Source organism: Mustela nigripes, chromosome 7 (genome assembly GCF_022355385.1).
Source record: "Mustela nigripes isolate SB6536 chromosome 7, MUSNIG.SB6536, whole genome shotgun sequence".
Classification (NCBI taxonomy): Eukaryota; Metazoa; Chordata; class Mammalia; order Carnivora; family Mustelidae; genus Mustela; species Mustela nigripes.
Genome location: NC_081563.1, coordinates 26,338,334 through 26,362,598, shown reverse-complemented (window position 1 = coordinate 26,362,598; position 24,265 = coordinate 26,338,334). Strand labels below are relative to the sequence as shown.

The 24,265-nt window shown below is 51.4% G+C and overlaps 4 protein-coding genes and 1 pseudogene across 6 annotated transcripts in view; 2 read left to right on the top strand and 3 right to left on the bottom strand.

The window, feature by feature from the left end:
• The window catches only part of EIF2AK2 (eukaryotic translation initiation factor 2 alpha kinase 2), a 46,413-nt gene extending 39,145 nt beyond the window's left edge, over window positions 1-7,268 (bottom strand). Inside the window, exons 1-2 of one of the 3 annotated variants that reach the window (XM_059405414.1) lie at window positions 6,256-7,268; window positions 3,193-3,345 (exon numbers count right to left, since the gene is read on the bottom strand). The gene's annotated coding sequence lies outside the window, so the exon portion shown is untranslated. The remainder of the gene's footprint in view (window positions 1-3,192; window positions 3,346-6,255) is intronic. The other 2 variants (XM_059405412.1, XM_059405411.1) reach the window with 2 other exon arrangements.
• On the top strand, window positions 1,490-4,722 carry LOC132022310 (fibronectin type III domain-containing protein 4-like; annotated as a pseudogene).
• On the top strand, window positions 4,176-24,253 carry LOC132022309 (intraflagellar transport protein 172 homolog). The gene is given in 24 exon segments (XM_059407617.1): window positions 4,176-4,238; window positions 6,489-6,543; window positions 8,690-8,993; window positions 9,160-9,267; window positions 10,642-10,726; window positions 11,015-11,107; window positions 11,617-11,694; window positions 11,908-12,156; window positions 12,337-12,415; window positions 12,595-12,640; window positions 12,642-12,710; window positions 12,886-12,979; window positions 12,982-13,035; window positions 13,558-13,647; window positions 14,230-14,327; window positions 14,455-14,590; window positions 14,675-14,791; window positions 15,107-15,249; window positions 16,118-16,211; window positions 16,324-16,388; window positions 16,572-16,752; window positions 16,999-17,108; window positions 17,222-17,351; window positions 24,138-24,253. Coding segments are annotated over 24 exon segments (2,589 nt in total). The 3' UTR covers window positions 24,186-24,253.
• On the bottom strand, window positions 18,634-20,120 carry LOC132021271 (uncharacterized protein C2orf16-like). The gene has a single exon (XM_059405408.1). It carries the CDS (start codon window positions 20,079-20,081, stop codon window positions 19,155-19,157), a length of 927 nt encoding a protein of 308 aa, XP_059261391.1. The 5' UTR covers window positions 20,082-20,120; the 3' UTR covers window positions 18,634-19,154.
• LOC132021272 (uncharacterized protein C2orf16-like) lies at window positions 22,235-23,062 on the bottom strand. The gene has a single exon (XM_059405409.1). It carries the CDS (start codon window positions 23,060-23,062, stop codon window positions 22,235-22,237), a length of 828 nt encoding a protein of 275 aa, XP_059261392.1.
• Window positions 24,254-24,265: the final 12 nt, after the last annotated feature.

The following is a 24,265-nucleotide window of genomic DNA, read 5'->3' as shown; positions in this document are numbered from 1 at the left end:
CTTCTCCCTCTCCCTCTGCCCCTTCCCCCAGCTTGTACACCCACATTCATGCCCCCTCTCTTTCAAATAAATAAATAAAATCTTTTAAAAAATAAAATAAAAAATAAACCTTGCTATGTACTTGCAAAATAGTGCTTCCTGTTCCTATGATATACGGCTCTGTTTCCACTAGGGGGACACACAATTCTTTGAATAGAAATTTGAAACTGCATCTGGATATTGCAAGGATCATGACGTCATCAGGCCAGCAAGGAAATAAGGGGGTTACCCAAGTGGCTGGGCAGAACGATAAGGGAGAATAGTGATGCAACCATACAACAGTATCAGGGACAAGCATATCTTTGGAGTTCCTCCAAAGTTGCTTCTAGTAATTCCTTGCTCAGTGTTACATGTTAATGGAAATCTATAGCTGTTCAACAAGGCAGGACTGTTTGGGGCTCAAGTCCTTCAGGATTTGTGCCACCGTGCTGGCTAGGAAGATTTCTGAGGGCAAAGAGAACAATGAATAAGGAAGTAATAAACACCAACTACGGTCTCATTCTCTGTTGCAGAATAAAGGACCATAGAAGCTATGCATTTTTCTTCCTTGTTTTGTTTTTGTAGGTATTAATGAACTTCTTTTCATTGCTTTATCCTTTCCTTTTATATGAGATTTGCTGCTGGTGGTTAATGTTATAAGATAGTCCTTAGGTTAGAGTGTCTTAAAGTGGAATTTGTGACTAAAAGAGAAGAGGAAGGAACATCACATCGCAATGGGTGTAAAGATTAGAGGGCAGGATAAGCATGTTTTCATTTGAAGGAAGGAACGGCAGTCTTAAGTGGGAACATAGTTCTGTTGTTTGCTTGAAAGTTTATTAGCCAAAGCAGTGGGCTGCACTAGATATTGTTAATTTTTATTTAGCTTTCATTCTCACTCCCTTCTAATGTCTCCCTCTCCCCTGGGTTATAATGTATGGAAGGGTAAATTCACATTTTCCAGATTTCTACGGAGTTAAGATTCTGGGCATAATTTGAGTTCTGCAGCGACTGATAAACTGTGGTACAGGACTTGGAACATGGAAGGGAGGAAAAGGCCATCCTTCTGTGACCGAACGAACTGACAAGGAAGCGTCTGTGCTCAGTGGTATGTACACGAGCTGGACTCCAGTTTCCCTTGTCAATTCTCCAAGGGTATGGGGCATCTGTGGTGACAGCAGTACTGGCAGCAGCGGCAGTGAATTCTGAACTCACTGATTTTAGAACAAATCACTCTGTCCCCTTCCGCAGGGGAAGTGGGATTCCTCCTCCCAACTTGGCTAATTCCACCCGGGGAGGGAGGGGCCCTCTTGGGTGCCCAAGACCCTCGCACCTGCACCTCTCCCTACGCCCCCCCCCCCCAGGCTCCTAGGACGGAGCCAGGATCAGAGGCAAGGGGACCCGGGAGGCCGCCAATGGGAGGGTCGTGGGAGGATCCCTTGGAGAATGGGGTCGGGGGAGGGGGGGTAGGGGGATGACCGCGGCGAGAACCCCGGCGGGGCGGGGCGGGCCGGCACTTCCGGGTTCGGCTGCGGCGGAGCGAGCGGGGCCAGCTCTGCAGAAGGCGGCGGCTAGCTAGCCGGGACGGTCACATCCCGCTGCAGGGGCCGACGGAGCAGCCGCACTGCCTCCCGCACCTGGACTCCGGCCAGCGGCCAGGCCGCGCCGGCACCGCCCCCCGCTCAGGGACAGACTAGGCGGCCCGTCTGAGCTCTGGGGTCCCCCGCAGCCCCGCGGCCCGCTCCCGCTGCGCCTCCACCTGCCCTCTGCCCGCAGCTCGGTCCCGCGCTGCCCGCTGCGCCGGGCCCGCGCCGGGATGGGGCAGGGGCAGCGCCACGGAGCAGGGCGATGGGCCGCCCTCTGGGCACCGAGCAGCCCCCCGAGGCCTGACCGACCGCGAGGACCGGCGGGGGTGGGCGTGGGCCGGGCAGAGCAGCGCACTGGGGACACCCGGGCGATGCGGGGGCGGGGAAGGCGTGGGGAGAAACGGGGAGATCCGGGGCAGCTGTGGGCGGTGGGGAGCCGGGGAGAGCTGTTGCCACGCGTGCGTTCTGGGCAGTCCTAGACAACCCCCCCCCCCCAACAACTCCCGCCACCTCCCGGAGCCCCGCCTGGATGTCAAGCGGATGCCCCAGTGCCTCCCAGCGGACTCGGTGGGGACCATGGCTTCGCTGATGCCCCTCTCCCCATATTTAAGCCCTACGGTCCTCCTGCTGGTCAGTTGTGACCTGGGCTTTGTGCGAGCAGGTGAGTAAAGGGGTAGTGGGGTCGAGCAGAGCTAGTCCGTACCTGGGACCTGTTAACCTATTCACTCTGGCAGCCAACAGACCGGCCTCCCTCTCCTGTGAATGTGACAGTCACTCACCTCAGAGCCAACTCGGCCACTGTGTCCTGGGATGTCCCCCGTCATTGGCTACTCCATTTCCTAGCAAGTACGACTCACCCTTCTGCTCCCTCAGCCTGTGTCCTTGGAACTCTGAGCCTTCCTTCCATTACCCCCACCGGGGACCAAAGCTCCCCTCCCCGTGGTGGGGGAATCAGGGAGCTGGTGTCCCCTGGCTCAAGCTGCCCTTGTCATCCTACTTCGTGGAGTGCTTGGATGTTTGAGTCCTGGGACTGGTGTGAGACCACCCTCCTGTCCCATCATCTCCCCGCAGCGACAGAATGGCCCTGGGCAGTGTGTGATCCGGGAGGTGAACACCGCCACCAGGGCCTGTGCCCTCTGGGGACTGGCTGAAGATAGCGACTACACCGTGCAGGTCGCAGCATCATCGGCCTTCGGGGAGAGAGCCCCCAAGGGCCTCGGGTGCACTTCCAAGCTCTCAAGGGTTCTGACCAGCTACCCTCCAGCAGCTCAACCCCAGGTGAGAGGCTCAGCTATCCTCCACTCCCGAAAGCTTTGGATTCTCTGGCTTTTTACCTGCCCTTCAGCCTCTTGTTTACTTCCCCCCAAACAAGCCACAGTGTAGCTTAGATGAATAAAAGGATGACTTAATTCATCATACTGCCAAGAAACGAAAGGAAAAGGTTGGCAGAGGACTGGGTATAAACAGGCTGATAATGAATCGTTTGGGAGAAGGGCTTTCAAGCTTCCTTTTCCCCACCCTCTGTTCCCAGCCGCCGCAATCTGCGTGAATACTTGCCCGCAACAGTCCTGCTTTTTTGGTCTCTACCTACCTGTCCACCAACAGCTTCCTAGAGAGGGGCTCTCAGGGGCAACCCTGGCCCCAGACTCTCCATCCTTACGGGTCTGCATAGAAGAGCTCTGTGGCCGCTCCCCATAACTTGGAGTCTATCTCTTTCTTCTCAGGTGACATCACAGTGGAGGTTCTGGAGGGAGAGCGACCATTGCAGACAGGGGAAGTGGTTATCATTGTGGTGGTGTTGCTCATGTGGGCGGGTGAGTGAGCAGCTGCACGGGGGACCAAGGAATGGGGGAGTGGGGGGCTCAGTGAAGGTGGGAGGTGGTGAAGGCTCAGGAGAAAAGGCAGGGAGGGAAATGCAGCGGGGAGATGCTTAGTTGGGGGTGAGCAGAAGTTTGAGGAGAGGAAGGCTAAGAGGGTGGTGCTCGCATATGAGCACCAGAAATTCAAGGGTTTTCTTCTCAGATTTTCTAGAAACCTAGTGGGTATCTCACTGCCCTTCAAGGCTGTGAGTGGGGAGGTAAAGATCAAGGTGCAGATTGTATTGTTGTGTTTCAGCTGTCATCGGGCTCTTCTGCCGTCAGTATGATATCATCAAGGACAACCACTCCAACAACAACCCCAAGGAGAAGGGGAAGGGGCTGGAACAGAGTCCTCAGGGAAGGCCGGTGGGGACGAGACAGGTGATGTGATGTGGGGCCGGTGAGGGAGGGAAGGGTGATTTTGCTTCTAGAAGCAGTCAGGGAAAGGGAGAAGGCCAAAGAGGGGCAGGAAGAGAGGGGAAATGGATATTTGGGATGGAGGAGGCTCTTACCTTCCTGACATGAGAGACTCAAGCCTTTTTTTTTTTTTTTTTTACAGAAAAAGTCACCATCCATCAACACCATTGATGTATGAGTGAAGAAACCGAACTCGAAAACAGATGCACTAACACCCTGGGGATGGGGACAGGGTCAGGGAGAGCCTCAGTTGGTGATCTGCCCAAGACTGAAGGATCCCGTAATCTCCTAGAGGGTAATGACACTCCCACAATCTCAGGCCTGGTGCCCATCCTCTTTCCACTGTGAGCAGGGCCAGAAGGTAGGTCTCTTGGGGTCTGTGTCCCTGGACCTGGGGAATGGCTATCAGATGGGAAATGTCCTTCCATCCCCCAGGTCCGGGGGAGAGACACTTGTTCAACTGTATCCCACTAGGTCCCAGATGGGCCCCCATTGCACCTGCATCAGGACTCTCGGCATTCCCAGCTGCCCCCACATCTTACCTCTGGGTCTCAGTGGGGTTTCTTTGGGTACTCCCCCTCCCCCAGCAACTCAAAGGAATTGTCTGGGTCTGGAGGCAGATGCTGCACTGCACTACTCCAATGTCTTCCACGGAGCCTCAGGGGCTCCCCCCTCACCTGGTAGCCCCCAGCTGCTGGTGACCTCATCCCTTGGACATTTTTCCAATAAACATTCTTGGACAAACTGGAGATGACTGTTTGGGATACTGTACAGTAAGCTGAAGACACTTCCCCACTGTCTCTCCCCTGACCACAAGGGCCTCTCACACCACCACCAACTCGACAGGAGCACTAACATTGTTTTAAGGTGTTTGTTTTGATTCTGTAGCCTTGAATGGGTGGGGAGAGGACAGAAATGGGAGTAGAAAACTAGAGCCCTAGTTCCTTTTGTTTTGTTCAGTGAGAACGGGGGGGGGGGGGGGGGGGAGGCAAAGAGGGGGGGGTATATAAATTCTCCTGCATCTGTGGAAACGAAGGTCATACCACATGAGAGGGGCCGGTAACCTTTTTAACTTCACTGCCCACATTGACACCCAAGCTTTTCAACATTGATTCCTCTGACACCTCCATCAGCCTCGAGTTAATTTCCAGAAAAGGACTGAACAGTGTTTTGGGACAAATGAAAGAGCAGCTCCACTAATGGATCCTTCAGTGCCACGTGCTCCTATCCTATGCACTCCTGTACTTCTAGTCTTCCCCACACTCACTTTTCCTTTTGTTTCGTCTGCCTCTGTCTCTGCTGATTCGGTCAAAGTCAATAATAACTGTAAAGTGTAAATGCATTTATTATATTCACTCTCTGCCACTATATCCAGAGGAGGATTATGGAAATAAAACTGAGGGGTTGGAACTCCTCTGTCAAAAGACTTATACTTTGGGCTCTGGGGCTACTTCCTTCCTGTGAAAGTAGAGGCTTTCCTCTACTGTTTCCTAAATTCCAAGGATGGTGCCAGTGAGAGAAATACCACTGTGGGGGAAAAGCTGCAGAACCCAGAATCTGGACATCATATGCTATACTCTCTGGAGAATAGGTCTTCTCAACTGCGGATCTTTCCAGGGGAGGTGTATGAACGCTCCTTTTCTGCATCTCAGTCTCCCTGGCATGTTCCAAGAATTTAGACCAGTAATTCTGAAAGGGACCCCAATCCAAACAGATCAAGAAGTCATTATCCTTTCTACTTCACCAAGCTCCAACCCCAGGTATTACAAAACTTAACTTCATCCTATCAGATAAGCCCAGTTCTCATTGGCCCTCTGCCTTGAACCACAAAAGCATCCAGATCTGGGCAGCAGTCTTTGATCCACTGCTACCCAGTTCTGCAGTAGTACCTCTCACTGGCCACTGGCGCGGAAACACTCACATCTCGGACTCTGGACACCTCATCTCTTGGGATGGAAGTGGCACGGGGTATAGAAGCATTGCATAGATATAGGGAGCTACGAGTTCAGAATATAAAGGCTGTTTCAATGCATCAGCTCTGGGTTGAATCCCAGTTACATCCTTTACTGTTCATTTGTTAAGGGACCCCTCTAACCCCGAGTCTCCTGGCATGTGAAATGGAACTAATAATGCCATCCCCTTCAAAAGCTGTCTTTGAGATTAAATGAGATAATGCATCTACAATCTTTTGCACGGTACCTGGCAGACGCATCCTGAGGATTCGGTTAGCTATCATTATTAGCCTTGTGATACCCCGTGCACATCATAGAGCCTATCTGGGTTCAATCCGGGCTGCTGCAAAACTTATGAAAGCAACTGCCCTGCCTTCCTCCAGGGTTGTAAGGATTAAAAGAAGTGTTCAGCCACACTTTACTCACAATCCAGGCGGGAGGAAGACCGCGATGCCATAGGACCTCGAGTTTGCGGAGGGCTCGTGGGCGTGGCTTGAGCTTGAGTTTGCAAGCGACGACAGGATTGGTTGAAGAGAGGATTCGCGTCCTCTCGGTTCCGCCCTAGACCTCACTGCGCCTGCGCACGTTCTCTCTGCTTCGCAGCGAAGCTAGGTGGTGACTTTGCGAAGTGTGTCTCGCTGTACTCGCGTCAGCGTTAGCGTCAGCGACAGCGCGTCAGCGGCAGTCGCTGCGGCAGCGTTACGGGTTGTCAAGGTAACCACGGGAGTTGTCGCTGATTGGTGGCATCCGAGAGACAGGTGTTCGTCTGGCAGTTGAAGCACCTGAGGACGCTGCTGAGCCCTCAGGTGAGGAGTTGCGTGCCTCTTCCCTCCCCCGCCAGCCTTAACGTTCCCAGAGAAGTGGGGGGAACTGAAATCTCACGCTGGTGAGCGCCTACTGTATGCGGAATCTCTGCTCGGTGGGTAGTGTGCAGTAGCAGGACGGACCGCTAACCGCGGTAGCTTTCGTCCGTTTCCTTTGACATCAGTTGTGTACGAGGCCCCGTGCTGGGCGCACATGGAAACAGCGAACCTAAGTCTGCGCCCGGATAAACGAGCGCTTTAGGTAAAAGCCCCAAAGACGGAGTGCGGAAGACCTCCCGTTCGTTCTGATGATGAAGATCTCAGATTCGGAAAAGGCCGGGCACCGGGAGAGGAACCATGCTGAAGAGAGGCTGGGTTTTGGAGCTAGGAGACCAGCACTCAAGTCCTAGTGCCAGCTGCACTTTCAATAAATGGTCCAATCCCGCTGACCTGAAGCCCTCGGCACACAGTCTCTGAGCGCCCACCCCGCGGCTTCATTTGGAAAATGGAGTAACAATGATAGCAACCTGAGGGGGGTTCCTAATTAGGTATGTGTTCCCTTTCTTGTCCTGTCTTTGTGCCTCTATAACCTCTTATTCTTCCTTCCTCCTTCTCGCTCCGTGCTACATTCTGGATAATTCCTTAAGAAACATCCTGCAAGGGGTCCCTGGGTGGCTTGGCCCTTAAGTATCTGCCTTTGGCTCAGGTCATGATCCCGGGGTCCTGGGATCGAGCCTCAGCAGGAAGCCTGCTTCTCCCTCTCCCACTCTCCCATCCCCTTGCCTGTTTCCCTCTCTCTGTGTCAAATAAATAAATAAATACAATTTTAAAAAGATTATTAAAAAAAAAAAATCTTGCCAGTCAGGGGTTCACTTTCACCATCGTCTCATCTGCTATTAAAATCACCCACTGAGTTTTCTTACTTCAAATATTGAATCTTTTATACGGTTTTATTTGGTTCTTTCTCTAGTCTGCCTGGTCATTTTTTCTAGTATATTTGCTGCTGAAGTGAACACAATGTGGCCATTTTTTAGAGTCTCTTGTCCCTTGCTTAATGTTTCATTCCATCTCTTAGGTCTTTAAACATTTTACAGTTCTTTCATATTCCATAACTGGTTTCTTCCGTAATTGTTATTTTTTTTTTTTAAGATTTATTATTTATTTATTTATTTGACAGAGAGAGAAATCACAAGTAGGCGGAGAGTCAGGCAGAGAGAGAGAAGCAGGCTCCTGCTGAGCAAAGAGCCCGATGTGGGGCTCGATCCCAAGACACTGAGATCATGATCTGAGCCGAAGGCAGCGGCTTAATCCACTGAGCCACCCAGGCGCCCCCAATTGTTATTTTTAATACTGGAAATCCTTGGAGGGCCACAAGTGCTGTAGTTCTTGTTATTGTTTACTCCTTTATGGTGGTTAACTTCTATGTTGGTACCTTTTTTTATTGGGGGGCTGACGTTACATTGGATATAATTTTTAGAATCCCAAGGGCCTAACATGGGCATGTTTTCCTCTAGAGATGATCAGTGTTTGCTTTTGCAGGAATCGGGCAGACTAATGGCTTTTGTTCCCTTTCCTGAAGAGAGGATCCCAGATTTCATGACTAACACATTCTCAGAATCGCCCCCTCATCCTGCTGGAGCACCCCTGCTTTATTCACCCGCTGCTGTGTTTGCATCAGGGCAACTGTACCCTTTCCGCTTGCTCCCCTGTTTTTTCCTGCTCGGGGTTTAGCTTACCGGCCTTTGCCTTTTTATGTTTTCCTTCCCTTTTCTGTTTTTCTCCTTTTCTTTCTCTTCTTCCCTTCCTTCCTTTTCTTCCCTCCCTCCTGCTTTTCCTTTCCTTTCCTCCCCGCGGGAGACTAGGAAGCAAGCCGAGCGATTTCTTCAGGTGACCTAAGCAACGAAGGTATGCAAAAGTACGGCCCAGGTTAAAGTTGTATTTTAACAGGACTCAAGCCGGAAGCAGACGTGGTTGCCCACTTTGTCAGTTTACCTGCAGGCATTAGTGCGGGCACAGCTCTGAGTGTCCCGGAAGCTGAGGGCGTCCGTGTAGATAAGGGCTTCTTACCTGCTTGAAGGAAACGAAACGCCGGGCAAACAAGGGCCACTGGGATTCCCTCAGCGTGTACGCGCTGGGGGGGGGTAAGGCCTGTCCGTTCTGCAGTGGAGTCGGTGGAGACACTAACCTGGAATTCGGGTGGGGTGGGGGGACTGAAATTTTACAGGGTGATGGGGTAGGTCTGGAGCGGGGCGGTGGGAAGACCGAGGTGATGGTGACCGAAGGTGTGACGACTGTTGCCTACATGCTGGATGAGGGCCTGATCGAGTTTGGAACGGCCATTGATGACGGCAACTACACCCGGTGAGGGGCTGGGCTGACAGCCCCGGGAGGTGGTGGGAGAGGCTGGTTCTGAGGCTGGAGGAGCTGGGATGGGCCAGACAACTGGCCCCGCCACCCCTGCCCATCGCCAGTACTCCTCTGCGCCCTGCTGTGCCTGCACTGTTGCTTTCCTGCCTTCTGTCTTCAGGGCCACAGCCTTCTTGGAGACTCTGGAAATGACCCCAGAAACAGAGGCAATGTGGAAAATCTTGAGCAAACTGGCACTCGAGGCAAGGCAGCTCCACATCGCGGAGAGGTGAGGCAGACCAGAGGTGAGGTGCGGGCAGCTAGGAAGGATGGCCAGAGGCCATTTTTGGTGTGGGGGGCGGGGTGTGTGAGAGGCTCCTCCCAGTGCTGAGGCACCAGTCCCCTGCCCTTACAACCAGTAATACCTTCCAGGTAGTTATTCCAAACATTCTTCCATCCCAGTTTATAAGATTTGTTTTGCTTTTGCTTCCCCTATGTAGGTCCCCCTTCAGAGTTTTAACACCCATGCCCTCCAGTCCAGGTGTTGACGTGTATTTCCGAATGCAGCATAGGAGTGTAGTTAGTAGGACAGTCTTGAGGTTTTAGACTCTTGCGAGTTACCTGGCTCCATTTAACAGCTTGTATAGCCGTGGGTTAAGTGAACCTTTCCAAACCTTGGTTTCTTAATTTCCTCTCTGTAAATGGGAGGAATGATAGCATTTACCTCCTGGGGTGGTAAAGAAGAATCATAGGGGCAGTGAAGAAAGTAGGAGAATTCTCAGTGCTCAGTAAATGTCAGCTGCTACTGTTTTGCCAGGAGTCCTCTTGGATGCTTCCTTTCCCATGGCCCCACAGGTAGACGACCAGCTTGTCCTAGGGCCCTGACCCAGCGTCTTCAGAACACATCCTGAAGCTCTTACTGTCCAGCCCAGAACAGACCACACCTCTACCTGCAGTGTCACAAAAGCCTCTTAGTCTCACGGATCCTGTTCTTACACACCTACCATCCATTCATCCCACAATAGCTGAAATCATGTGTTACACCATAAATCAGATTGTGTCCTTTATTTGCTCAAACCTTCCAGTAGCTTACTGTTCTACTTAGTATAAGATCCACAGCCCATGACATGTCCTAACTCCTTACAATATTTGGCCTCTGCCCCTTTCATCTTCTAGGTACCCACGTGCCCGTTAGTCTCCAGCCACACTGGCACCCCTTGGGCCCTTTGAGTATCTCAGACTCATTCCTGCCATGGCACCTTACATGCGCTCTTCCCTCTGCCTGGAATAATTTTTCCCCATCTTGCATGACTGACTTTTTCTTGTACTTAGGTCTTGGCACAAATGTCATCTCCTCAGATAGGCCTTCTCTGAGTTCCAGCTGAACTAGCCCCCTCCGTTACAGTTTATATGTACTGTCACGCTATTCCATTTCACTCTTCTTTCTCTGGAATATCTTTGTTTGCGTACTAATTACTTGTGTCCCCCAGAAAGTAAGTTCCCTGAGAGCGAGGCCCTTATCCGAGTTTCCCCTTGTGTCTCTAGGGGCAGAAATGGCGCGCGGCACTTCACCGAGGCTCAGTGTTCGGCTGCTGGGCCGGCGGCGCGTCCGCGCTGATCCTGCAGTGATGCTGCTGTTACTATGATTGCTTCCGCCCTGTAGGTGCTTTTCTGCTTGGGGCCATGTAGCAAAAGCTCGATTCCTGCATGAGACCAAGGAGATTGCAGACCAAGTGTCTCGGGAATATGCAAGTATTATCCTCCTGAATTATTCAGTCTCTCAAGCTGAGATTTCTCTTCACGCGCAGCCCCACCACCCCTGGCTTTCCAGCCATGGCTCACGCGCCTCCACCTTCGAGTCAGACCGCTCTGGAATGGCTTGCCAGACCTCATCCTTTAAGCCCCATGAAGGTTTTCAGCTTTCTGGTCCTTTAGCTTCGTCGTCTCTGTGGCCTTCCTGTCTAATAAGCTCTCATAGTCAGAATGGCTCCTGCAGTGCTGACAGGATAACCAGAGCCTTCTTCTTCCCCCCGCAGGGTGGAGAAGGAACAGACTTTTACCAGGTCCGAGCACGCCTAGCCATGCTGGAGAAGAACTACAAGCTGGCTGAGATGATCTTCTTGGAGCAGGTGATGGGAGCAGAGGGACCAGATTCAAGAGGGGAGCTGGGCGGGAGGGGGAGTGAGGCAGCCTGAGGGGAGGAGAGAGCTCCGGGGGAGAGCTTCTAGAAAGGTCGATGCAGCTAAAATGTCACTCCTTCCTTCTGGCTCTGCTCCTTACAGCTATGTCTTTATAAGCTGTCTGCTGCCTCCCCATCTGCCGCCTCCCCCTACCCTAGAGCCTGCCCTGGCCCTGCTTGTGCACACAGGCAAATCCAGGGTTTGTGGGGCCCGAAGCAGATAGAATTTGAGGAGCCCTCCTTAAGAAATAATGCCTTGGAAGGGGCCTATGCAAATGAGGTGCCCTGGGGCTTAACCTCCTTCTGCTTTCATGATAAATCCACTGCTTGTGCATAGGTCAAGGGTGAGGCTTTCAGTCCCCCCGGGCTGCATCATACCCCGGCTGAGGACAGCCTGCCGATCCCTGATGCTCCTCTCACTTCTTGGTGTCCCTCTCTCCTCTGCCCGGGTTCCCCTAGAGTGCCGTTGAGGAGACTATGGATATGTAGCATGAGCTGCACTGTTGGGATGAGTGTATCCCTGTGGCTCAGGCCAAGGTACTAGCAGTTCTGTCTTCTCCTTGGTGCTCGCAGCTCAGTTCCACCAATATCTGAAGCCTCTTCTTACCAAGGAGGCTATAGGAGCTGGAACAGGGTTGGGCTGGGAGTTGGCACGTTGGTGACCGGGAGGCTTTCTGTTGTTACAGTGGGATTGGAGAAGTTTGGGAAGCAGCACAGGAAGGATGCAAGATTCCTCTCTTGCATGTCCAGGGCCACCCAGCCCTGGAGAAGCTGCGCCGGAGTTACTACCAGTGGCTGATGGACACACAGCAAGAGGAGCGAGCCGGTGAGCTACAGGAGAGCCAGGGGGATGGACTAGCAGCCATCAGCCTCTACCTCAAAGCCGGGCTCCCTGCCAAAGCTGCCCGACTGGTGCTGGCCCGGGAGGAACTGCTAGCTAACACCGAGCTGGTAGAAAACATCACTGCAGCCCTAATCAAGGGGGAGCTGTATGAAAGGGTATGGCTGGCTTCCCGTTCCCGTCCCTCCTCTCCAGGACTCAGCGCTCCCTCCTACCCAGGGGAGTCCTGGAGTGCATAGCCCCCCAGAACTGGTGGCTGAGTCTCCACCTTTGGGGGCTGCTACTTGATTCTTAGTGTAGTAGGGTAATTGTTGTAGTCACGTGGTATGTGTCAACAGGCAGGTGATCTCTTTGAGAAGATTCGAAACCCAGAGCGGGCCCTGGAGTGCTACTGTAAAGGCAGCGCATTCATGAAAGGTACTGCCCCGGACAACCCAGCCTTCCCTGTTAGAGTCTTGCCCAAATAGTCCCCCTGCACCAATTTTGTGCACCTGTTCTGGTGGATCGGCTCAGTTCTCCATCCCTCCACTTGTCGCCCATTTCCCGGAGTCCCATCCCTGGAAGGCTTAGCTGAGTGCCCTCTCTGTCCCTGGCAGCGGTGGAGCTGGCTCGGTTGGCATTCCCAGTGGAGGTGATGAGACTGGGCCTTGGGGGATCACTTGGTGCAGCAGAAGCAGCTCGATGCAGCCATTCATCACTACATTGAAGCCAGGTAGAGGGGTGCAAAGGCGACTGGGTGTGAGGTCCAAGGTGATGGGGCAAGTAAGGGCACCGAGGCTCCGAGAGAGATGGCACCATGTAGGTTGGAGTAGGCTTGAGGTGTCTCCCTACCTCTACCTGTCTTCCTCTTGCCTCATACGCATGGATGCTTTTCCCAGCTCTGCCAGGTGCTCCATTAAGGCAATTGAAGCTGCCCTTGGCGTCCACCAGTGGAAGAAGGCCATTTATGTATTAGATCTACCGGACCGGAATACTGTCGGAACACCACATACAACCCCCGCGGGGCCCAACACTATGCGTCTCTGCAGGAGTATGAGGTGAGGAAAGTCCCTTGCTGGAGCTGGAGGCAACGCAGTACCGAATGAGAAGAGAACCCAGAACCGGAAGTGGGGGCCCCTCACCAAATCCTTCTTTCTGGGTCCAGCAGCACCAGCCACCCTGAGCAAGAAGAAAGCAGTTTACTTCCCTTATTTCATTCCAACATAACATAGAGCCCTCTCCCAGACCTATAAAGCGAGTCTCCAGCTCTCTTCCTATGGAGCTGTTCCAATGTGGAATTGCCCTGTGTTGTAAAGTACGAGGTCCTTTTCGGTCCTTTTAAACTGCCTGTTGTATTGTCCCCATTCTGGTTTTGGCTGTGTTTTTGTTTTTGTTTTTGTTTTCAAAACAGTGGAGGGTGTGAGACACCATAGCCCTCTTTTCTTCTGTGTTGTGGACTAAGGACCCGTCCCCTCCCCGCCACCCCAGCTGAGGTTTGCTCTGCCCCCTGCAGGCCGCTCTAACGCTCTTGCTCTAACGCTCTTGCTCCCGGCCTTTTGTATCTGCTGTCTCGAGCACAGATTGCGGAGGAGCTCTACGTTAAGGGAGACCGAACAGAAGATGCAGTAGACATGTACACTCGGGCCGGCCGCTGGGAGCAAGCCCACAAGGTAGAGAGCGGGGCCCGGTTCTCCGAGGGCTCCACCTCTCTGGGCTGTCCCCACTTTCCTTGGGCTCTGATGTCCCCTCTTCACCGGCCTCCTTGAAAGCTGAGAAAAAGCAAAAGATAGAAAAGTCTGGAGCGCTTGGATACCTAGCCGCAGGGAAAGGCAAGGATGAAGAGGCCCTTGTTCCAAACCCGTAATTCCGAAGCGAGCAAAAGGGTTTGGGAGCTGGGGAGCCCCAAATGCCCCTCCCCAAGCTGTAGTCACAGCGGCAACTTCATTTGCTGCTGGCGCCCAGAACCCAGTGGTTGGCGGGAGCACGGGAGTGGGAACACGTGCCCCAGCACAGGGCGTCTCTGGCCTTTCTGCCTGAGCAGAATATAGTCCTGACTCTGCTCCTTATGGTCTTGGAATTCCCTGGACTGACCAGGAAAGCATCCGTACACAAACCCCTGTGGTTGTTGGGAAGGTTCAGAGTTGCTGGGAATACAGGTCACCCCCGAGTCGCGCTTCCCTGGCCATCCCGCAGCCCCCCTGCCTGCCTCGGAAGTGCGCTGGAGGTGACTGGGGCTCTGTGTGTCTGCACAGCTGGCGATGAAGTGCATGAGGCCGGAAGACATGTCGGTGCTGTACATCAGCCAGGCTCAGGAGACGGAGAAGCAGGGCAAGTACCTGGAGGCGGAAAGGTGAGCCAGGGCCCCAGAGGCAGCGTGTGGGGAGAGGGGTGCGTCTGAGGATGCGCGCCGTCTGCCTAGAGGGCAGTGATGCGGGAATCTGGGTCGAGGAGGCCCCTGGTGTCTCTCCCCTCCCCAGGCTCTACGCGACAGTGGAAGAGCCTGATCTTGCCATCACCATGTTCAAAAAGCACAAGCTGTATGATGATATGATCCGCCTGGTAGGGAAGCACCACCCAGATCTCCTCAGTGACACACACCTACACCTGGGCAAGGTGAGCCCTTCTCCGGTCTCGGCCATCTCTTCCCCGAACAGGCCCCACGTCCCCCTCGCCCCATCCTGACCCTCCTTTCGCCAGGAGCTGGAGGCTGAAGGCCGACTGCAGGAGGCCGAGTATCACTACCTCGAGGCTCAGGAGTGGAAGGCAACAGTGAACATGGACCGGTCCAATGGGCTTTGGGAGGAGGCCTACCGGGTAAGGAGTCCAGGTCACTCTGGGGACACGCCCGTGCCTCTTCCCCACTCTCAAGTGACACATTCTGAACTGGTCGTGGGTCTCTTTGAAAAATGTCCATACCAACAGGCAAAATTTCACATGCGGTAGGAGGGGTCTGTGGACTACCTGAAGTCCATCCTTGGACCTGCGCAGGCTAACAGACCCAAAACTGAGCCCTCTCCCTGTTCTAGTAGAAAGACCTGACCCTTGTCAAAGCTGCAGTCCGGTCAGTGGGGGAAGGGAGCAGCCCTGTGGCCCTGCGTGGGAGGATTGCCAAATGGCTTTGTTTCACAGGTGGCCCAGGCTCACGGAGGAGCTGATGCCCACAAGCACGTGGCCTATCTGTGGGCAAAGAGCCTGGGAGGAGCGTCCGCAGTGAGACTGCTCACTAAGCTCGGACTCCTGGAAGCTGCCGTGGACCTCGTCGCCGACAACTGGTGAGGCCCCACGGCTTCTCTCCACTGGCCCCTTTTGAGACAGAGCCTCTACATAGACAAGGAAAACGGCTGTATAGCTGAGAAGTGTTTCTGAAAACGGAGGCAGGAGTGAAGAAATCCTTGGAAGAACGTGATGGAGAGGCAAGGAATGAATCAGTAGCTCTGCCCCTGTTCCCCAGGGGCTCAGAACAGTGTTTAGCTGTTCCAAGAAGATGGAAAGTGATCAGTTTTCCTTCTTTTTTCAAAAAGACCTTTTTAAGTAATTACTATAGCCATTGTGGGGCTTGAACTCAACCCCAGATCAAGGGTCATTCATTCTACAGACTGAGCCAGGCAGGTGCCCCAGAGAGAAGAGCTTTTAAAGCGAAGGTTCACTAAGCCAGTAATTGACTTCTGAGTAACGGAAGTGGGCTTCTGTTAAATGCAAAAAGAGCTTTTCTTAAGCAAATGTTACAAAGACCAGTAATAATCCTGCATCCAGTCAGATGGCTGACAGTAGTCTTAATGTTTTAGAGAGTTTTTCTGCTAGTATAAATGTGGCTCAGGAGGAAGTGGTGGAGAACCCGGAGCCCTCGCTCCGGAGGCAGAGTAGTGCTGTGAGGCTCACTGCGGCCCCCTGCCTCGCGCCCATCCCATTCCTTTATGCCCACTGGTCGCAGGAAGCACAGGCTTTTCCAAGTGTCCCCTGACCCCGTCCTCCTTTACGTGTCTGTGTGCTTCTGTGTCACTTCACATGGGTTGTCTTCTCAGTCTGTCCTTTCCCTCCCCTGGCCCCGTCTCTACCCTATTTGTTTTCTCTTGCCCTGCTCCGCCTCTTATAAAATGAAAGTACTGAGTAGGCAGACCTTACCTACACCTTCCATTTCAGCTCATTTGAATTTGCTTTTGAACTCTCCCGGCTGGCCCTCAAGCACAAAACCCCTGAGATGCATCTCCGACATGCTCTGTACCTGGAGGATGAGGTATGGATGTGCTCCTCCTCCCTTGCTTTTAACCTGGACCTCCTCCTGTCTCCCGGCTGCCATGATGGCAATCTGCTTCTGATCGTGTGCGGCTGCCCTTCTGTCCCTGCAGGTTAAATCTGAAGAGGCCGAAGCTGAATTCATCAGGGCTGGTACGCCCAAGGAAGCAGCCCTCATGTGAGTTACCTGTCAATTCCTTACGCCCGTCCGCCCAGCCGCAGCCCCAGGACCTGGCATGGCCACCTTCACCTGAACCTAGTACCAATAAATCTTCTACCCCCTCTGATATGGCTCTCTGTCTCCCACTATTGAGGCCTCAGTCCTGTGCTGAGCCTCCCCTGTGTCCTCTTCTGGGAGCAGGTTCGTCCATAACCAGGACTGGGAGGCAGCTCAGCAAGTGGCCGAGGCCCACGATCCTGACACTGTCGCCAAGGGGCTTGTGGGGCAGGCCCGGGGGGCCTTGGAGGAGAAGGACTTTCAGAAAGCAGAAGGGCTGCTGCTTCGGGCCCAGAGACCGGGCCTGCCCATCAATTATTATAAGGTAGGGCACCGGATTCAGGACCATGACGGGGAGGGGGAGAGAGTGTAAGAACCCACAGAGCACTACACTAACCAATACTACTGGGAAAGATCCAGAGAGTTAGCACTGGAGAGGGGGAAGGAGACAAGGAGGAGAAGAGAGGTGCAAGGACCTAGGGATCCGTGGCCCATAGTATAGAGCACCTGTGTGGCAGTGGGAAGGTGTCGTGCCGGCCTCTGCCTTCCTGATACCTGGAAATCTGAGCAGGAGGCTGGATTATGGAGCGACGCTCTGCGGATCTACAAGGACTATGTGCCGGGCCAGCTGGAGGCTCTGCGGGAAGAGTATGAGCGGGAGGCTACCAAGAAAGGGGCCAGGTATGACGCCAGGAAGCAGCAAGTGTGGGCAGGACTGGAGCTTGGGTCACAAGGTGTGCACGGGATAGGCCACGCTGCCCAGCCTGTCCTGGTCACGTGTACTCTCATCTCAGGGGCATGGAGGGGCTCGTGGACCAAGCTCGCCAGTGGGAGCAGGCTGGAGAGTATAGCCGTGCCGTCGACTGCTACCTCAAGGTGCGGGGCTCAGGCAGCAGCAGCCTGGAGGAAAAGTGCTGGATGAAGGTGAGGCGGGCTCCACCCTTCCTGGCCGCCCACTTCCCGGACCGCCCTCACAGCCAGCATTCCTCCTCAGACATTGCTTTTTCCTCCTGGGCCTCTCATTTTCGCTCAGGCGGCAGGTACCTGCTGAGTGCTTGCTAGATGCTAGAGCCAGAACTAGGAAAACTATAAAAGGGGATCTGAGGCAGAACGCCTAACAGACTGAAATTGGGGGAAGTTGGACACCACTGTGGCTCAGCTAATTGAGTACCTCGGTGAAGATAAAGGATGTGATTTGAAGTGGAGTTCAGAGGCGGGTGAGGTCTCCACTGAGAGGGAAGGAGGCTCTGTGAGGGAGGGGGCAGACCTGGGACCAGAGCTGGAAGGGCAAATCCAGAGGCCGGAGCTGGGGCCAGAAGGAAGCCAGGAAGAAAGCAGAGTCTCCTCCTCTACATAGAAGCTCCTAAAGAGAAGAATCTAGCCGGTTAAGCCAAGTCAAGAGGTTTCATCAATTCCTAAACATATATATAATCACATTTTATTATCTTAGAATTTGGGTTGCATGTGAAGTTTTCTGTTTTTTGTTTCTTTTTTTAAGATTTTTATTTATTTATTTGACACAGAGAGATCACAAGTAGGCGGAGGCAGGCAGAGAGAGAGGGGGAAGCAGGCTCCCTGCTGAGCAGAGAGCCCGATGTGGGACTCCAACCCAGGACCCTGAGATCATGACCCAAGCCGAAGGCAGAGGGTTAACCCGCTGAGCCATTCAGGCGCCCCTGCATGTGAAGTTTTAAATGATGTATCTGGGGTACCTGGGTGACTTGGTGGGTAAAGCATCTGACACTTCATTTTCGGCTCAGCACATGATCTCAGGGTTGTGAGATCAAGTTCTGCACTGGGCTCTGCACTGGGTGTGGAATCTGCCTTAGATTCGCTCTTCTTCTCCCTCTGCCCCTCCCCACTCATGCTGTCTAAAACAAAAAAATAACAAAAAATAAGTAAATGATGCATCTTTGATTCAGAGAAATATGGTATTAGGAGTTTGAGGGGGATGTGGAGTCAGAGCCTCCGATCCCAGGTCTGAACTTCTACTTCTGCCTGGCAGCTTCCAAGGGGGCTGGGGCTGGAGTGAGTCACGTGACAGGACTCCGTCCTCTGAGACCCCGCCCCAGGAAGCTGTAGGTGGGGTTTAGAGCCCCAAACGTGGCTTCAGGGCCCCTTCCTCGCGTTCCATCCGTTCGCGCGACACCCAATACCCCTTCACCCTCTGTCCCCCCCCACCAGCACGACGAATGGGCTTTCTAGGTGGAGATCAATTATTGCCCCTTTATTTATGTTAGAGAAATGACAGACCCATTTCCGCCCTTCCAACCCCCAGGTAGAGAGGCACAGAGGCTCTTTGATTGCTGAGGGTGCCGGTATCCAAGGCAGTGGCTGAGCAGGAAAGAAGCCAGAAAAGAGGCAGGTTGGTGAAGGCTTGAGCCAGTCAGTGAATAATGGGGACGAATCTCTTCTCATCTGTTAGCTTCAGGCCTCTAAACTTGGCCTGTTTTGGAGTATTTTGTGTGTGGTCCCCAGGAGACGTGTTTGAGGAGCCCTTGCAATCTTCAGACAGACCATGTCTGAGCCTCTTCCTGGGGCAGCTGTGTTGGAGTCTCTCCTTAGCAGGACTGTGATGGGTTCTCACAGAGGGACTGAGATGGGTTTTCCCACACCAACTGTACTGGCCCCTTTCAAAGTGGCTCTGTTGGCTCTGCTCAGAATGACTGTGTCTGTTCCCCTCACACAGACTGCGTCCACTTCTTTAAGAGGGACTACAGTGAGTTCTCAGGAACTGGGACCACTCCTCTCAGAGGTCATGTGCTGTCTTCTCTCAGAAGGGCTGTGTCCTCTCACCTCTAAGGGACTGTGATGAGTTTTCTGAAAGAGACATCTCCTCTCACAGGGACTCTGATGGCTCCTTTCAGAGGAACTGTGATGTCTCCTCCGAGGATGACTTCGATGGCGCCTCTCGGAGGGACTGCAATGGCTTTCAGAGGAATTACTTGGGGTTCTCTCCCTTACAAAGCTATGGGGGTTTCGCTTCTTGGGTGTGAGTTTCTCTGTAAGGTGACTGTGTGAGGTTCTCTTAAGGGAACCATGTAGATTTCTCCCTCTGGCTTGAACTCTGGTTCCTATTTTGGAGCTCTTGGACGCCTGGCTAGAGATTTCACATCTGTAGGAGTTTCTCTTATCTTTGCTGCTCTTGTTGTTTTGAACAATGACCACAGCCTGTCCGACTGAAGTGGTTTTGAAAATAGCACTTCTTTGGGAAACTATGGGCTTGGGTCGTTGGGTATGTCTACGTTGGAAAGAGCTACTTCTTTTTGGTTGATGAGCTGATCTGAATTGCTGTATTTCTTCCCATAACATCTTCTCCTGCTTAGTGGTTATGTCTGTTGGCTTTAGCTTACCAACTGACATCCTATCTCTTTTGATATCTCTTGATGAGGAATCATCTCTGGCTTTTCGTTTTGGATGGTGGTTTTTGCTTGAACACAAATGGTCTGGCCTTGACCTGTCCTCAGGCTTCTGTCCAGCAAAAGCCATTATTCTTCGTGCTCTCTGGAATGCTTGCTTTAGGCCTTGAAAAAACCGTTGAATGAATTTGGGTTGGGAGGATTTCTCAGGTTGTCTTTTCGAAGAGGCAGTAGTCGTCTGAGATGCTCCATTCCTCTTCCCTCTTAACTGTTCTCGTAATCCCGAGAACTCCATATTGTGGTTTTACCATTTGTGTAGAACTTTGTGTTTTATCTTCTGCCTCCCGTAGTGATCCTTTTCTTTGGGTATTTTGAACTACGGGTCTTTTTGATTCTCCTTTTAGCCCATGTTTCATCCTGATTGCTTTCAAAGTCACTCTCTGGTAGAGAATGAACTTGAGTAAACTCATAGTGCCCTAGCCCTCCAATTGTCATCTTTCCTGCTAGGGCAGGGCTCCTATACTATCTTTGCCTGTTGTGGACTTGTGCAGGAGCAGGAGACTGGGAAGATATGGACTGGAAATGCATTGTAGAAGTAGGACTCTTGGAAGCTCGAGTATAGACTTTAGCTTTTCTTGGTGATGGTGATATAGAACTCCTTAGTGTGTTGGATCTGTCTCTTCTGTGGTACTTTGGGACTTGGGATCTTTTCCTAGTTTGCAACCTAAAGCCAAAACTCACCTTAATCTCTCCGTGGTTTTCGGGAGTGCTTACAAGGTAGAGCTGTAAGAAGGTTAGGCTCCAAAGTGCCCTGTAATTTATGACAGCAATTAAAATCTACACATAGGCCACACTGTAGGCAGATAGAATATTTTAAAACCAGACCTGAAGTTAGAGGTAGAAGTACATTGGGGGGTATTTGACTCCTTAACAGTTTTGCTGCCATTTTTAGCTGCAGATCTGGTAGCAACTGGAACTGTTCTGACAAGTCAGTCTTGGCCTGGGGAAGATAACTTGGCTTGAGACAGTGTTGGGACTCAAAAATCCTTGTCTGTGAACTCTTGAGTTCTCACTCTCTTCCATTGGAACAGAATCTTTCCTAGTGAAAACTATATTGAAGGAAGACTCTAAATTTACTGGGACAGGAGGCTGACCCTCTGTACATGAAACAGGCATGTGCTGAATGACTTCCTGGGATATATCACTAAGCTTCAAACTTTTATTTTCACACTAGCTCCAGAGTGTTGCTGTATTATGGAGGACATGGAGCTATGTGTACACATCCTTAAGGCTATTCTTTGTTCATGACCATGATAGGAAGTGTGTCTCTGAATGTAGTTTTTGGACACTGAAGTCTGAGAAATAATACTTCGACTCTTCTCTAGCAGACTCTTGGAAAGTTCCATCAGTTCCGCAGGAACCCCAAATAAATTCTGAATAGATAGATATCTGCAGTGGCTCTTTCCATTAAAGATGTTTGAGAACAAAGGTTCCTTTCCATAGTGGTAGCCAAGACATTCCCTATCACTAGCATCTTGGAGAGATATTTTCTGGGTAGTTGCTGTCTCCAGGAGTGATTCTTCCAGACAGACCAGTTAAGGCCTCTGAGTTCCTGATCCTGACTGGAAGGTCCTAGATGGTGATCTCCAGCTTTGCAGTGGATGTTGGGATAGGCGCTGGAGTGAATTCTCTAGCTTCTCCACCTGCTTCTTAACAGTCCTCTTAGATATGACACCCACTCCTGGGATCTCAAAATGTGGGATTTCTACACTGTTAGATATCTTATCAGAGGGTTGATTGTGAAGGGACAAGGGAAGGGTTGACGTTCGTATCACAGTAGGGTCTATAAAGTATTCTTCAGACAGCAAAATATCTGTCCCAAAGTTTTTTATATCCAAGGCCCTTGACACTTCTGGCATCTCCAGATCACAAAGGCTTCCTAATTCAGATGCTTCGACAGAGCTTGAGATGAGCGAGTTTGAAGAGTTCTGTAGAAATCTAGAGAAAGAATTCCCTATTTGTAACTCCTCTCTTGACATAAAATCCTCAGATTCCCTATTCTGATATATCTGTACTAGATTCAAATCCTCACATTCCATGATTTGAGGAGGCCCTGTTTTTAATCCCCATTCCTTTCACAGCCTGAAGCCCTTGTTCATGAGTGAACACTGCCGATTCCTCCAAAGAAAATGCTGGCTGTGAGAGTGATTCTGAAGATTTCTCTTCGGTATTTGGCCTCATAGTTAGTTCTACAGGTTCTACCATTTCTTGAAGATGTGGCCTTGGGAAGAAATCCAAACAATCCATTACTTCAGTAGCTGATCCTAAGGAGACTCCTATTGGTTCTACAATCTGAGGAATGGGTAGTGGTGCTAATTCCTCAGATTTTACAATCTGAAGTGGTGGCCCTGGCATTAACACAGTCTTTACAATTTGAAAGCCTATCAACTACATTCTATCCAAAATCTGGTGTGTTGGCTCTGTGGTTAATTCCTTTGATTTTACACTTTGCAACCATAGCCCTGAGGTAAACTCAGAAGGTCTCACATCTTGTAATTTTGGAGTCAGTTCAACATAGTCTACCATTTGAGAGGTACCCCCTGGTGTTAATGCTACAGACTTTACAACCTGAAGTGGTGGCCCAGGTGTCACTTTCACATATTCAACAACTTTTGGGGGGCCTATTGAGGTTATTCCTATTGGTTGAGCAGCTTGAAGCTGTGTCTTTGTAGAGCCTGTGACTTGATCTAGTGGCTTTGGACTAATCCTCATAAGCTCTGTAATTTGACCCTGTAGTCCTGGAACTATCTGTGAGTATTTCATACTTTGATTCTGTGACTGTGTCAGCCCCATCGGTCCATCCCCTTGCTGCTGTGTCTCAGATGTGAGCTCTACAGATTCTGCATGTCCTGTAGCTTGACCTGTTTGTCTTGGGGACAAATCTAAAGATTTCTCCCTTTGAAGGCACTGCTTAGAGGTTGAGCCCACAGATTCAGGAGCTGGATATCTTAGCCTTGGTGTCATCTCTGAAGATTTTGGGACATGATGTAATGACGCTGTAGTCAGTGCTTCTGATTGTTCCCTTTGCAGTCTTTTCTTGGAGATCACCTCCACAAATTCTAGTGCTTGAGGATAGGGCCTTGGAGCGCTCTCTGTATATCCAGTGGTTTTACTTATTGGCTTTGGGGTCATGCCAAGGAATTCCTTCTCTGTTGGCCTTGCTTTGGGGGTCAACCCCATAGTTTCTGTAGTGTGATGCTTGGGCTCTGGTGTCATCTCTTCAGATCCTGTAACTTCCTGCACTGGCCTTGTATAGGATTCCCCCGAGTCCTTAACTTGAGGCCATGACTGAGAGAATCAACCTCTTAGATACTTCCAGTGGTACAGTTAAATCCACAACTTTATTGCCATGCATTAACAGACCTAGAATTAACTCCTCAGGTTTTGTACTTTGGGGCTGCGGTTCTGGGGTCAGTGGCACAGATTTCACACCTTGAAATTGAGGTTCTGGGGTCAACTTCTTATAGTTCGTAAATTCTGAATACAGTCCTAGATTCAGATGAACAAACTTCATACTTTGGGACTCTGGGTTCAACACTTCTGGATTCATTCCTTGCATCTCTGATCCTGGTACTAACTCTGGATATTCTTGTATTATGTGTTGAGGCATTCGCGTGTCCAAGGCTTTTATGCCTTGGAGCATTGTCTCAAGAGCACCTTGGAATGGCACTGAGTTCACCTGCATAGATTCTGAAGTCTGGTTCAGTGGCCCTGGAGTACTTCTTAAAGATGATTGTGTCAACTCCAGAGATTCTTTCCTGTGGTGACAAGGGTTGGAAGTCAACTCTACTTCTGCTCCTTGATATCCTGGCTCGGGGATCATTCCTGAAGATTCCAAAGCTTGATGCCATCGGGTTAATCCTTCAGGTTCTGTGGCTTGATGATTTGGCTTGAGGTTCAGCTCTGCAGATTTTACTGCTTGAATGTGTGCCCCTGAGATTGGCTCCTCATAGTTCATACTTTCCACCTGTGTTTCAGGAATCACATTTCTACATTCTACCATTTGAGGAAATTTCACATCTTTAAGCAATAGTATTGGGGCTGTCTCCTTAGATCGTTCATCTTGTGACCATGGCTTTGGGGCACACTTCATGGATTTATTCTCTTCCTGTTGTCATCTTAGGATCAGCTCCACAGCTTTTGTATCTGAAAACTTCGGTGGTAGGGCCAAATGAACATATTCCAGACCTCGCAACTGTGAATTGTGGGTCAAATATAGTGATTTCCTATTTTGCAACTGTGGTGCCTGGGCTAACTCAGCAGCTTTTCCACTTTGTTGTTATGTTCCTAGGGTAAAATGAATAGATTTCACACCTTGAAGCTGAGACCCTGGGGCTAACTTTCCAGCTGTGAAATAGGAGCCAACTCATTAGATGTTGCAATCTGCAGTTGAAGTTCTGGGGCCAGTTCTCTAGGGCT